This window comes from Lepidochelys kempii, chromosome 1 (assembly GCF_965140265.1).
Source record: "Lepidochelys kempii isolate rLepKem1 chromosome 1, rLepKem1.hap2, whole genome shotgun sequence".
NCBI lineage: Eukaryota > Metazoa > Chordata > Testudines > Cheloniidae > Lepidochelys > Lepidochelys kempii.
In genome coordinates, this window is record NC_133256.1 from 161,563,629 (window position 1) to 161,576,985 (window position 13,357).

Genomic DNA, 13,357 nt, shown 5'->3' on the forward strand with positions numbered 1-13,357 from the left:
CTTCCAGTCAAGATGTGGAATAGTTTTCAAAGGGAAGTGGCAGAAGCCCTATTTCTTGTGACACTTATGATTAGACTAGAGAAAGCATTAACAATGAGCTGGCTGGCTAATCTACAACCAGTAACTCTTTTCCATATCTGGCTTATATGGTTTTAAGTGCAATGGTTTTTGAGCACACATCTCTTTTAAACCACAGCAAAAATGAAGATGAAGTGAATAGTATTACCCATTATTACTTACCAGTCCTCAGTGTAGAGGGTAGCCTACGTTGTTTAAAATCAGATTTTATAAAACTGCAGAAAAATATTTCAATTAATGTTTATAAGGGTTTGAATTTAAACTGTCCCTTGCAGCGCACACAACCCAAATATTGCAGCACTATATTGGTCACTGTATACGGAAACCAGAAAGTGGAGATGACTAGTGTTTTCATGGCCCAAACTGAGCAAAAAAAAATAAAACATAAATAGCAAAGAGGACTTTAGATGTAAATGTCTATCAGTCACCATTGGTAGGGATCTTTAAAAATATTTTTAATCGACTGTGTGAACATCTGACCTAGTTTGGTTGTATCTTCTTTCCATTTCCTATTTTAGGATGCTCAAGATTTGGATAAATCTAATAAGCTCAGCCCCATCCTCTTCTTCAAAGATCTTGAGCAGAAATGCAAGTAAGATGTTTCCCCCCCGTTTGTATATATCAAACTTCAACAGAAATGTTCAATAGACCCTGATTCAGCAAAGTACTTTAGCATCTGCTTAACACTGTCTCACTGACAAGAATTTATTAAGTAACATTTCTTCCATATGAACACTATTTTATTCAACCCATTTCTGAAGAACTTTCATTTTAATTTGCCTCTTTTTGAATTAGTTGTTTCTCATGCAGTCATGAAATAAGCAATAAGTAAATTACATATTTTAAAAACAATTTTATAGTGAAACAACCAAAACCAGGGAACAGTATAGGTAGAAAAAAGCTTTAATATGAATTTGGAACTTTTTTTTTTCCAACTATGTACATTAACACTTCAAATGTTGGAAGCAGAGGCTTAACCAGAAGAGATTACCTGAAAAAGGGTTTTAAGTGGCAGTTTAAGTCAATTAAAAGGGACTTTCACTTATTTAACCATTATCTTACATTTTCTTTTAAACAGGGAAGGCGTGTTACAAAGTACTCCCTTGCTCCTTCTCCAACCTTCACCACCAGGGCTGAACATTCTGAAGTGTAGTAGGTTTCACAATAGTTCCATTTTGATTTCACTGTTTCCAAACCTAAGGTCTCATGTTACGTACACAAAGAGCACTAAGTGCAAAAACAAACAAATTAAAACCTTAACATACATTGGTTTTACGTATTTATTTTTTGCTAAGGGAGCAGGTTTTGGATTATGGAAAAACGGGGAAAACCAGTAATTTCAACATATATATCGCAATCCTTTGCTGTCCCTAGAAAACCTCATGCCTGCAATTTTTTAATACAGAGAATGAACAGACGAATCTGTTTCTATTGTTGAATGCCCATAACATTTAAACAAAAATATTTTTCACTTCCTTGCAGTTATGAGTTTGACTTTTATTTCAATTATACCACTGATATTGCACTGCATTTTCAAGTGTGGAGCACATAAACATTAAACATCCAAATGGAATGAAAGTCAGAGTGCATAATTATCTTGTGAACTGATAAACTTAACTGTGCAATGTAGAAGTCAATTGCCTCAGTTAAACAGTTGTTAGCCACATTAAAACACTATGAAGACAGACAAATCCTTAAAAATCCCACTCTTTTGCAAGACATAGACTTGCTGGAAGACTTAATACTTTAAAAATATCAATGAGATGATTATGAAGGAGACTGTTAGGTTGTCAAGACATTTCTATACCAATATTGCCTACAAACACTATGCTTTATCATGCAGTTGACACTACTTGGTTTAGAAAGCAGTGTTCAAGGGCCGATACAAGCAGAGTTAAGTTCCAACTATTTTCACTTCCCCAGAACAGGATTTTTGCAGAAAATCAGTCTTTTCTGCTGCAGATACCCTCCTTCACAACACCTTATGTTAAACCCCCTTAATACTCTATTTAGCAGTTGAGGCTCTCTATCACTTGAAGAAAGGGAATTTACTTTCTGGTCTAGTTGCATTGCCCCCAGACAGTGAGTTTATTGAAATTTTGGTCTTCAGTTGTTTGAACTACAGCTGGTTTGGTCTTCAGGAGATACAGAGACAGGAGTTTCATCAATTCTGGGACGTTTAGATGCTGGGGGATTGTGCACAGGATCATCAGAGGGAGAAGGTATCTCTGAAATATTGGGAAATAATGAAATTCACTTAGTTTGATTTCTTGTTCATTATTTTTCATTTAAAAAAAATTAAAAGTTAATTTAGCATGCATGAAAGATGCTGAGTTGACAGCCCTGTATACCAAAGTCCTTTATCCACTGTACAGGCATCATGCAGGAGCAGCAGTGAAAACTGGCTCGTAAAACCCACCAGTCTGAAGTGGAGGTGAATAACTCAATGCCTGGGTGTTGAGACTGACAGCCAAGATTCTAACTAACATCAACTGTGTTGCTGATGACTAATGTGGACATCTGTCCACTAGCAACTGGACTGAGAACAATAACTCACTTTATATTGTCCAAAATACTGTTAAGCCGCAGCTTCCAAAACTGAGTTGGAGACCCAAGTTTCTGAATTTGTCATTAATCCCTCTGTATTCATGTTTGAACTAAAATATTCATATTTACCAAACTAGTCAAAGATCCATAATAATGTAATTTGGAATGAAATGGCTGAGCAGCGAATCTTATATATTATGATCAGAAAGTGGCTTACCATGTTGAATTGCTTCTGAGGAGGAAGGTGTGGACACTAGATTTGTGTGTGTTGAGTTTGACGTGTCTGTCTTCAGAGGAATCAAGTTTATTCTCCTTAAAAATAAAACAGATACAATTCAACTGCTTTTAATACCTCACTTCCACAAATTCTTCTTTGAAAGGTACTGTATAGTATAATTATTTATAAATATATTCCACATGAGGATGGACTACAAGCTGTTAAGATCAGTATCCCTGATCAAGCCACGGTACACCTGGTGGATGAGCTTCGTGGTTTTGTCCTCACCCACAACCATTTCAGATTTGGGGACAACTTTTACCTTCAAGTCAGCAGCACTGCTATGGGTACCCGCATGGCCCCACAGTATGCCAACATTTTTATGGCTGACTTAGAACAGTGCTTCCTCAGCTCTCGTCCCCTAGCGCCCCTCCTCTACTGGAGCTACACTGATGACATCTTCATTATATGGACCCATGGGAAGGAGACTCTTGAGGCATTCCACCTGGATTTCAACAATTTCCACCCCACCATCAACCTCAGCCTGGACTAGTCCACACAAGAGACTTCCTGGACACTACCGTTCAAATAAGTGGTGGTCACATAAACACCACCCTATACTGGAAACCTACTGACCGCTACACTTACCTACATGCCTCCAGCTTCCATCCAGGACACATCACATGATCCATGGTCTACAGCCAATCCCTAAGACACAACTGAATTTGCTCCAATCCCTCAGAGACAAACACCTTCAAGATCTTTATAAGCATTCTTAAAACTACAATACCCACCTGGGAAAATGAGGAAACAGATTGACAGAGCGAGATGGGTACCCAGGACAGGCCCAATAAGGAAAATAACTGAACACACTGGCCATCACATACAGCCCCCAGCTATAACCTCTCTATCACATCATCAACAATCTACAACCTATCCTGGAAAATGATCCCCCAATCTCACAGACTTTGGGATGCAGGCCAGTCTTCACTTACAGACAGCCCCTCAACCTGAAACAAATACTCACCAGCCACTACACAACATACCACAGAAACACTAACCCAGGAACCAATCCCTGTAACAAACCTCGTTGCCTACTCTCTCCCCATATCTACTCTAGTGACACCATCAGAGGACCCACCCACATCAGCCACACCATCAGGGACTCATTCACCTACACATCTACTAATGTGATATATGCCATCATGTGCAAGCCATGCCCTCTGCCATGTACATTGGCCAAACCAGACAGACAATCTCTTCGTAAAAGAATAAATGGACACAAATCGGACATCAGGAAAGGTAACATACAAAAGCCAGTAGGAGAACACTTCAATCTTCCTGGACATTCTATAACAGATTTAAAAGTAGCCATACTTGAACAAAAAAACCTCAGAAACAGACTTCAAAGAGAAACTGCAGAACTAAAATTCATTTGGGCTTGAATAGGGACTGACTGGCTCACTACAAAAGCAACTTTCCCCTCTCCTGGAATTGACACCTCCTCATCAATTATTGGGAGTGGACTACATCCACCCTGATGAATTGGCCCTGTCAACACTGGTTCTCCACTTGTGAGGTAACTCCCTTTTCTTCATGTGTCAGTATAATAATGCCTGCATCTGTAATTTTCACTCCATGCATCTGAAGAAGTGGGTTTTTTACCCACAAAAGTTTATGCCCAAATAAATCTGTTAGTCTTTAAGGTGCCACTGGACTTCTTGTTATACTTATTTAATTACTGCTTCAATTAACTACAATGGTATAGATGTGTTTTACACACACACACACACTTTCCCTGGCTACCTCTGGTATGGGATATTCTGAACAGAAAATTTAACTCTTAAAGACAGAAATGTTTTAATTTTTAGATACACTTTCCTTGAATGAATATGTGGATATAGAGCAACACAGTACTTGTTTCTTGACTTCAAAACATGTTATATATATGAAAGACATTTTTAAAATTAAAATTGGCTGCTAAGACCAGGTTTCTACTCTGCCTCTTAAGAAAGTCCTTCCACTGTACGGGCAAGTCCTTTAACTGTAGTTGAATCTCTTATCTATACCTCCACTGGACAGTTCTGACTTTGCATCTTCTGGGGGAAATGCCAATTTTCTGCTGGATTACCCTTTCTTCTGCAGATGTTTGTTGACAAACACTGTTTAAAAAAATTACACTTTCCCAGCAACTTATTGCTTGTGCTTGTCTTCTGTTAAATCTACCAGACATGCCATTTAAAAATTAAGTATAAAAAATGGGGCAGAGTGTGACAAACAAGGTAACTAAACACTTCAATGTTTTCTTTTTATTTTTGCAGACAGCTGTCTCTATGTTATGGCACAAAGTCACAGAAATGTAAGGTTGGAAAGGATCTCGAGAGGTCATCAAGTCCAGCCCCCTGCACTGAGGCAGCACATATACCTAGACCATCCTTAACAGGTGTTTGTCCATGCTGTTCTTAAAAACCTTCTGTGATGGGGATTCCACAACCTCCCTTGGAAACCTGTTCCAGAACTCAACTATCCTAATATCTAACCTAAATCTCCCTTGCTGCAAATTAAGCCCCTTACAACTTGTCCAACCTTCAGTGGATATGAAGAACAATTAATCATGAGCCAGTTTAACAGCCCTTCCATACTTGAAGACTTACCAGGTTCTCTCCTAGTCTTTTCTCAAGACTAAACATGACCAGTTTTTTTAAACCTTTTCTCATAGGTCATGTTTTGTGAACCTCTTATTTGTGTTGCTCTCCTCTGGATTCTTTCTTATTTGTCCACGTCTTTCCTAAAGTGTGGCATCCAGTATTGCACACAGTACATCAGCTGAGCCCTCACCAGTACAAGCAGAGTGGGACAATTACCTCCTGTGTCTTACATATGACACTCCTGTTAGTATACCCAAGAATACTATTAACCACTTTCTCAATTGCATCACATTGTTGACTCTCATGCAATTTATGATCCACTATAACCCCCCCCCAGATCCTTTTCAGCAGTACTGTTGCCTAGGCAAGTCATTTCCCATTTTTAGTTATGCATTTGATTTTTCCTTCCTAAGTGCAGTACTTTGAACTTGTCTTTACTGAATTTTATCTTGTTGAATTCAGACCAATTCTCCAGTTTGTCAAGGTCGTTTTGAGTTCTAATTCCATCCTCCAAAGTGCTTGCAACCCCTCTCAGCTTGGTGTCATCTGCAAATTTTTAAAGCATACTCTCCACTCCATTATCCAAGTCATTAATGAAAATATTGAATGTTCTGGACCAAGGACTGACTCCTGAAGGATCCCTCCCAGTTTTAAATGGTATTTATGGGATAATTATTTAAAATTACTTGAGCTCCATTTATCGATTAACCCAGTATATAAAGTTTTATGGGGAGATTTTTAAAGACAGAAGTTGGAGGAAAGTGCCCAACTGGAGCTGGGGGTTTGTGCCTTTGAAAATCTCCCTTTTATGGCAAATATGCTTTTAGTTTTTGTATATCTTCAATTTGGAGAATAATCCCAAGTAAAGCCTAAAATGTTAAGCCATCAAATTCTTTAAACTACGATTCATACAAATTTCTCCTTAAGCTTGACTGAGCATGTTTACATCCTTGTGTGTACATGCAGGAAGAGCAGAACATAAAACAAGCTTGCCTGGTCTTGGACACAGTTATCAGAGTAATTTATTGGACTAACTACACCTCAAAGCCCACCTGGTTTTTTTGGAATGCATTCCTTCTCAGGTCTCGGGCCTCTCACCATCACCTCTTTAGGGGTGGAATCACACAATTCTCCCACTCTCAGACAGGGCCTTACGCTGTAGTCCCCAGGTGCCAACTGTGATTACCTCAGCAGGCCTGATTTACGTTCAGTTTCGTTAGTTCTGTTACCTTCAGGAACAGTGGCCAGTGGTTAAAACAGTGACCACACAACTTTCTTAAAGCAAAGTATTTATTTAAAACAAAAGTATTTCAGAATAAGTCTTAAAACTATAAACTGAGTAACTATATTCATATCTAACTTACCAGGAGTCTATCCATCTTCCCCATGTTGATCCTGGTAAGTCTAAGATTCCTATAGACACCTCCAAGACCACTAAACCCTGGGTGGCATATCTGTTTCCTTAATAACACAGTTCACACCCCTCTTCTTCAGGGATTGTCCTTTAAAAGCTGCTCAGTCTTTTTGATCACCCCCTTTCCAGAGACTAAGTCACTTGTTAACTATGTACAACCCTTTGACCTGTTAGCTCACAGGACTAGCAAAACAGCTGTGTATCTTTGAGCTGGAGCCTGGAAGTAGGCTATTGTCCTCTAATTACCCCCCATGTGTTTGCTGGGAGGCTGCTTATCTAGAGCCACTGTATTGCTTTTCTGATTGTTTTTCCAGCAGCCCTCTATTAAGTTAGATCAATATATTCACAACTGTAAGTCCAAAAATCCTACATAATATACATTAACTTTGCCCACTGCCTCACTGAGATCACATGCAGCATTCATAAAGCTATTACATATCTGTATTCTTAGATTATTACATAAAAGCTCAACATCCACCACAGTCTACATTACTGTCACTACATTCTACATTATTGTCACAAAAAGGGACAGTGGATATTTTCATTTTAATGTTCTAATAACATTTCCAACATAATTTTAGAAAATCTCACCAACAACAGCACATCAAAGTGGCGCATGTAAATAAACCAAAAGAATGTGAAGCCCCTGACTGCAAACTCATGCAGTTATTCTGTGACTACATTTCTGCTTGCCTGCTATTTGATAACTTGAAATAAGACACTCACTGAAGTACCTGTGTATACCACTGAAGATTCTGTCTTTGATTGTGGGAATTGGGTCAGAGATAGAACCAGCTGCATCCACAAGCACCAAGAACAACATGCAAGTTCAGTGTTTGGATAAAAATATATTAAATGGCAAAAAAAAATAAATTAACGCAGAGTTAAGGTTGCCCAGTAATAGCTTGTGTCCTTCCAGAATGTTGAGTTCAGCAAAACTCAAACTTCAGAAAACCAAGAAATACAGAGTTAACAAACGCCCATGTAACTTTGACTCAGCCCCGCTGGAGCTAGAATAGCCACTGGAAATAATCCACATGCACTGCAGCTGTATTCAGCGTGCGAGATGTAGTTGTATTGAATGGTGGAGGCAGCAGGTGGTGCAGGTTGGTAGAGGTGTTTGTGTGCTGAGGAGATGGGGATTAGTTTGAAGAGTGTCACAGAGAGCTGTGCTTGTGATATGAAGAAATCAAGGTTTGCACCCACCACATATGTACAAGTAAAAGAAAGGGGAGCATGTGTACCCTGCGGAGCTAGTCTGCATCATTTTATTGCAAAACTGCATAGGTTTTCTCAGTAGCAAGGCACTGGGGGGTGGGAGGGCAGCGAGCAGGTCTTGCCATTAGACTTGTCAGTAGTGAAGTGAGATATGAGAGCAGACCATGGGTTTGCTGCTGGGTAAGGGAAAACATAAGTGCAGATGCTGTCCTTTGAGTAAGTGTGTAGTGGTTGTTAAATTTCACAAATGTGGTGGTGTTAGGAGAGTAGGCTAAAGTGTTTGAGTGCAGGGCAGGTAGCTTCTTTCCTGTGCAGTGAAAAGTCAGAGTGCTACTATGTGTGTTATGGATGTCTGAGGGCAACAGTGTACCGTAATTCTGTATTTCCTGGTTTTCTGCAGTTTGAGTTTTTCTGAACTCGAAGCTCTGGAAGGACATGAGCTGGCACTGAGAAACCTTAACTCTTCATTAACCAAGGTTTTTTTGCTATTTAATTTCCTAGGTTATTTTTTTAAACAGAAAGTTGCAGTTGTAGATAGCATGCAGGCCAAGTGGACTACCAATCCTGGCCCTATACCTTTCTCCCCCAACCACTCAGCCCCACTAACCAGCCCTGTCCCTTCCTGTCTGGCTGCCCTCCCAGCTGGCCCCCCCACCCCATTTTGTCCAGGCTTCCCCCACACACACACCATATGCAAGGTGAGTGGGGGATGTTTCTGATATGTTCATGTGCCAGTGTACCCAGGTTTGCAACTGGACCTGGTCTTGGAATCCAATCTTCCCCCTATGGATGACGAGAGGACCACCAGGTTCTTTTGAGAGCCACCATAACTTTCTGAAAAGAAGCTGTATTCTGTGTACTGTCTGGTCAGTCTGGGTTTTCCCTCATGGCTCCCACCCCATGTATTCTCAGTAGGTGTAGCATCTACACATCGACCTGTAGCATAGGAGGTTCAGAGAGGTATAAAGTGGCCCATTTATCCCACTGTGATGGTCTCACCTGAATTAGAACACCTCAAGGAGATGAATATGACCTGAATCAATAGCTCTGAGACACGTGAACTGGTCTCTTCATGTCAGTGGGTGTTTCCATTCCCCCATTCCCAATGCTGGAGAGTTTCTGATGTGCGTCATGCATGCCCATCTTCAGCTCCTCAACCCAGTGTCAGAGGTGTGTTCAGTGTTCTTGGTGCTTTGAGTATGCCTGTTCTGAACTTCCCACATCCTGCTTCACAGAAGGGGGTAGGGAAAGTGTCTCAGACTGCCTCAGTAAGGCAAGCCTGCCCCAGAACATGGCTCCCATTAGGACCATTAGGACCCCCAGATCACAACTCACCTGAGGCGGGGACAAGGAGAATGGTTTAGACCCCTCCCCAGAATCTGGTTCACATGAAGGGGGTCAGCCCCTAAAACATGGGCAGGGATTCCCTAGATTCTGGGCACATGCACAGGGGGTAGGAAGCAAATCTCAGACACCCCCAAGGAGGCAAGACCCTCCCTACCCCAGCTCACATGAGGGGGAGCAGGGAGAGGGGCCTCCATACCTTTAAAGAGGCAGGAGGCCCTCAGATCTTGATGTACACACGAGTGGGCAGGGAGTGGGGCTCAGACACCCTGGGACTAGGCCCCCCCGCCAGAACCCAGTCTCATGGGGGGATAGGGACCCCCCCAAGATCCTAGACTCATATAGAAGTGGAGAATGTGGACCCACAGGTACCCCGTCCCTATTCTCTCACTAGACCCTATGCCATTCACCCCATGTATCCCTCACCTGCTACCCCCAAACTTTCACCTCCCCTACCTCCCATCCCCACTTATCCCCCTCCCCACAATGCAACCCTAACCTGTCTCACCACTGCCTCACACATACTGCCCCAGCAAGCATTTTTCACTCCCCAAAATAAATAAAACCTCTAAGATGGATTTTAGCAATATGCCACCAACCTCTTCTAAATTTCTGTCCAAGGGAGGGGGGTGAGGGACTCAAACTGACATTGTCTGGGTGGATCAAGTTCATACAACTACTGCTTATCCCCTGGAGCTATCCAGCTAGTGTGAAACTTTGAAGGCTAATAACTAAGACTGTGAATTTTGCAGCACTAGTGCAGCTGACCCCAGGACCACCCCAGCAGCTGGGGAAGCCCCAGGGCCAGCTGCACTGGCTGCTGCTCTGGCAGCCGGTCCTCAGCACTGCCCTGGAGCAGCAGTCTGGGACCAGCAGCAGGAGGGCTGTGGGCCGCCCACTGCCTGGACCATTAGTGGGACCCTGTACCACACCCCCTCCAGCAGAAGGATCGCCTGCTCTGCTCCCCCACCCTCCTTTCCCCCAGCAGCAGTCTTCAGGATGCGCCCCCATCCGTGCAGGTAAGATTTAGTCACAGGTATTTTTAGTAAAAGTCACGGGGCTGTGACTTTTTGGTTATTGCCCGTGACCTGTCCATGACTTTTACTAAAAATACCAGTGACCAAAATGTAGCCTTACTATTAATCTGTTAAATCCTCTGTCCATGCATGTGTGGCACAATCTATTAGTCGTGCAGATAGATTGGTGAGTTGTCACATGTCTAACTGCAGAAGTAAAATCTTTTTCAAGTAAAGTTTTCATCTGATTTTCCCCAAAGGCCTGGTAGGTGCCCTGCGCTCTGCTTGGGTAACCCTCAGTGTCTGGGATTCTGGGCGATGAGCCGAGCCTCTATTTGATCTGTATTTGATGTTTACAGAATTATAGGTTGCCAGAATCTGTAAATTTTAAGAAAAGCTGGAGGGAGGGTTTGGGAGAAGGGACTGTATGTCAGAAACCCCTTAGTTCAATGGCCCCAAATTTGGATTGCTAACAGAATCCCACATCCCCAAGAGGTACACCAAATTTCAAGCCAATCTGAGTAACTGTAGATTTTAGGTTTCAGAGTAGCAGCCGTGTTAGTCTGTATTTGCAAAAAGGAGTACTTGTGGCACCTTAGAGACTAACCAGTGAGCTGTAGCTCACGAAAGCTTATGCTCAAATAAATTGGCTAGTCTCTAAGGTGCCACAAGTACTCCTTTTCTTTTTGTAGATTTTTAGAACACTTTAGAGTTGAGCTTTAAACAAAAACGTGTCTTAACCGTAACCATAACAGAGTTGTCACTCTGCTATAATTAAGGTGCAAATTTAGGAACTAGAAGTCATTTTGACTTTTCACTTGGAGTATAAATGGAACATAAGGGTAATGAAAAATAGCTACAGAATTACTTTTAAACCTTGATACTTCTAAACAGCTTGTTTTGGCCTTCACATTTATCACAGGAAACTGCAATATAAATCTTACCTTGGCGTCTTACTCCAACCGTGTAAAGCATTTAGAGTAATCCTCCTGGGTTGGTTTATTTTAGCACTTTGGCTGGATGGCTGCATGGTTTTCCTCTCGTCTGAGGATAAAGCCGGAATATTTTTGATGCCAACGGGTGTTGAGGGAGAATCCTTGTTGGTTATTATTGCTGCTGGTGTTTTAGGCTGGAGTGTGAGATTACTTGGATCCACGGTCCTGTTCGGAGGGGTTCCATCAACTGGCCTGGGGACTGGGGAGACAACCTTCTGTGACTGACTCTTCTTCATTTTCTTCTCTGTTGCACTAGCGGTCGTGACACACAACACCGGTTTCTCTTTCAACGGTACTCCAAGCTCATCCTCCTCAAATGTCACAAAAGAGCAGTATCCATCCGTGGAAGAAATAGCAAGAAAGGATCCATCGCTGGACCTGTTTATTTTTTTTTCAGAGGGAAGAAATCTGAGAAACTGAGCTAGTCCTGACCACTCTCCCCAGAAACATATCCCATGTCAATCATACAAGTTGCCCCATCCCCAGCTAAATGTGTAAATGTAAATAAACCTGAAATGCCCTGAAAGACACCATCTAACTCAAACAATCAACAGTTCAAGAAGCGCAGCCTTGACAATTAACTTAGTTCCTCTGGCTTTGTCTGTGGTATGGAATAACCCATTACTAACAGCAGCCAAAAGTGATATTGAATACAATTTAACTGCAGGTATACAGTTCAGCACCTTTTAACCATGATTTCTGACATGGTGCTGAATGTGGTTTGTCCTAATTTACATTAGAGTTAAACTGTGTTCAGCACTGGTTTGGCTGCATTTCTTGCCCTTTGTGCTGGCAGTGGGCAAAGCACTGCAGCAGCAACAACATGAACAGGCCCTTGCCATTCACTTCACCAAACAGTGACCACTGGTGAATTAAGAAATCTTAATTTTCTGTTCACGTTCTCATGCAGCCCCTCTTCATGAACATCATTGACAGGTTTTGAAAGAAGCCCCGTATCCAGTCCTCAGCTGTAAGGATACTGACTACAGTATGGACCAGTGGTTCTCAACCTGCGGCCCGCTTGCAGTGCAATCAGCACACAGCTGCGGCCCATGTGACATCCTCAGGGTCATACAAGCAGTATATATACTGTGTGGATGTGGCCAACATAACACAGGCATATGCAGTCCACAATGGTAAATAGGTTGAGAACCTCTGGTACAGACCCTAGAGAGGAAGGATGGTCCAGTGATTAGGGCTGCAGTCTGGGCCATGAGAAAGCTAGGTTCAATTCCCAGCTCAGCCACAGACTGTGAGAGGACTTGGGTAAGTCACTTGGTCTTTTGGTGCCACAGTTCCCCATCTGTAAAATGTGGATTATAGCACTGCCTTATCTCACAGGGGTGTCATGAGGAAAAACATTACAAGATTGCAAGGCGCTCAGGTACTATGGTAACCATATAAGTACAACTGATTGATAGATGTGTAAAGCAAGAAATAGGAGGATCCTCAGGGTTCAGAGAAGATAAGAGTGACAACTCACTCTACCATGACAAATCTAAAGGATCCGTCAATTACCTACCATGAAATGTCACTCAGAGTATGATAATGTATGTTGGATACATAACCAAAGGGAAAGGACTGCTGTGTATCATAGAAAAGCACAGAATCTTCTGAAGCAACAGCAAACACCAACCGATAGGGCAGATTTATTAGAGCAGGGATTGACGTCCGTGAAGCTTCATCTAGGAGTACAAAGAACACAACACTGAGAAAAATCACACACCATTATAATCATATTGCTTGTACTAACTTAAGTGCTTGAACAGAGTTTTTATCATTGCAGTGTATCAGTACCAATATTCTGGCTGAGAAGTTGGCACTTGTATTATATAACACTATTTTCAAGTATATACAATTTTCTGGAAAAGCTACTCTTT

The 13,357-nt window shown here is 41.9% G+C and overlaps 1 protein-coding gene across 4 annotated transcripts in view; it reads right to left on the reverse strand.

The window, feature by feature from the left end:
- Positions 1–960: 960 nt before the first annotated feature.
- CHAF1B (chromatin assembly factor 1 subunit B) overlaps positions 961–13,357 on the reverse strand; it is a 31,232-nt gene continuing 18,835 nt past the window's right edge. For all 4 annotated transcript variants that reach the window (XM_073361099.1, XM_073361127.1, XM_073361119.1 and 1 more), the window contains 4 exons: positions 13,000–13,162; positions 11,427–11,855; positions 2,843–2,937; positions 961–2,306 (listed from right to left, as the gene is read on the reverse strand). In XM_073361099.1, the coding sequence (XP_073217200.1) occupies positions 2,185–2,306; positions 2,843–2,937; positions 11,427–11,855; positions 13,000–13,162 (809 nt within the window). In that variant the 3' untranslated portion in view covers positions 961–2,184. The remainder of the gene's footprint in view (positions 2,307–2,842; positions 2,938–11,426; positions 11,856–12,999; positions 13,163–13,357) is intronic.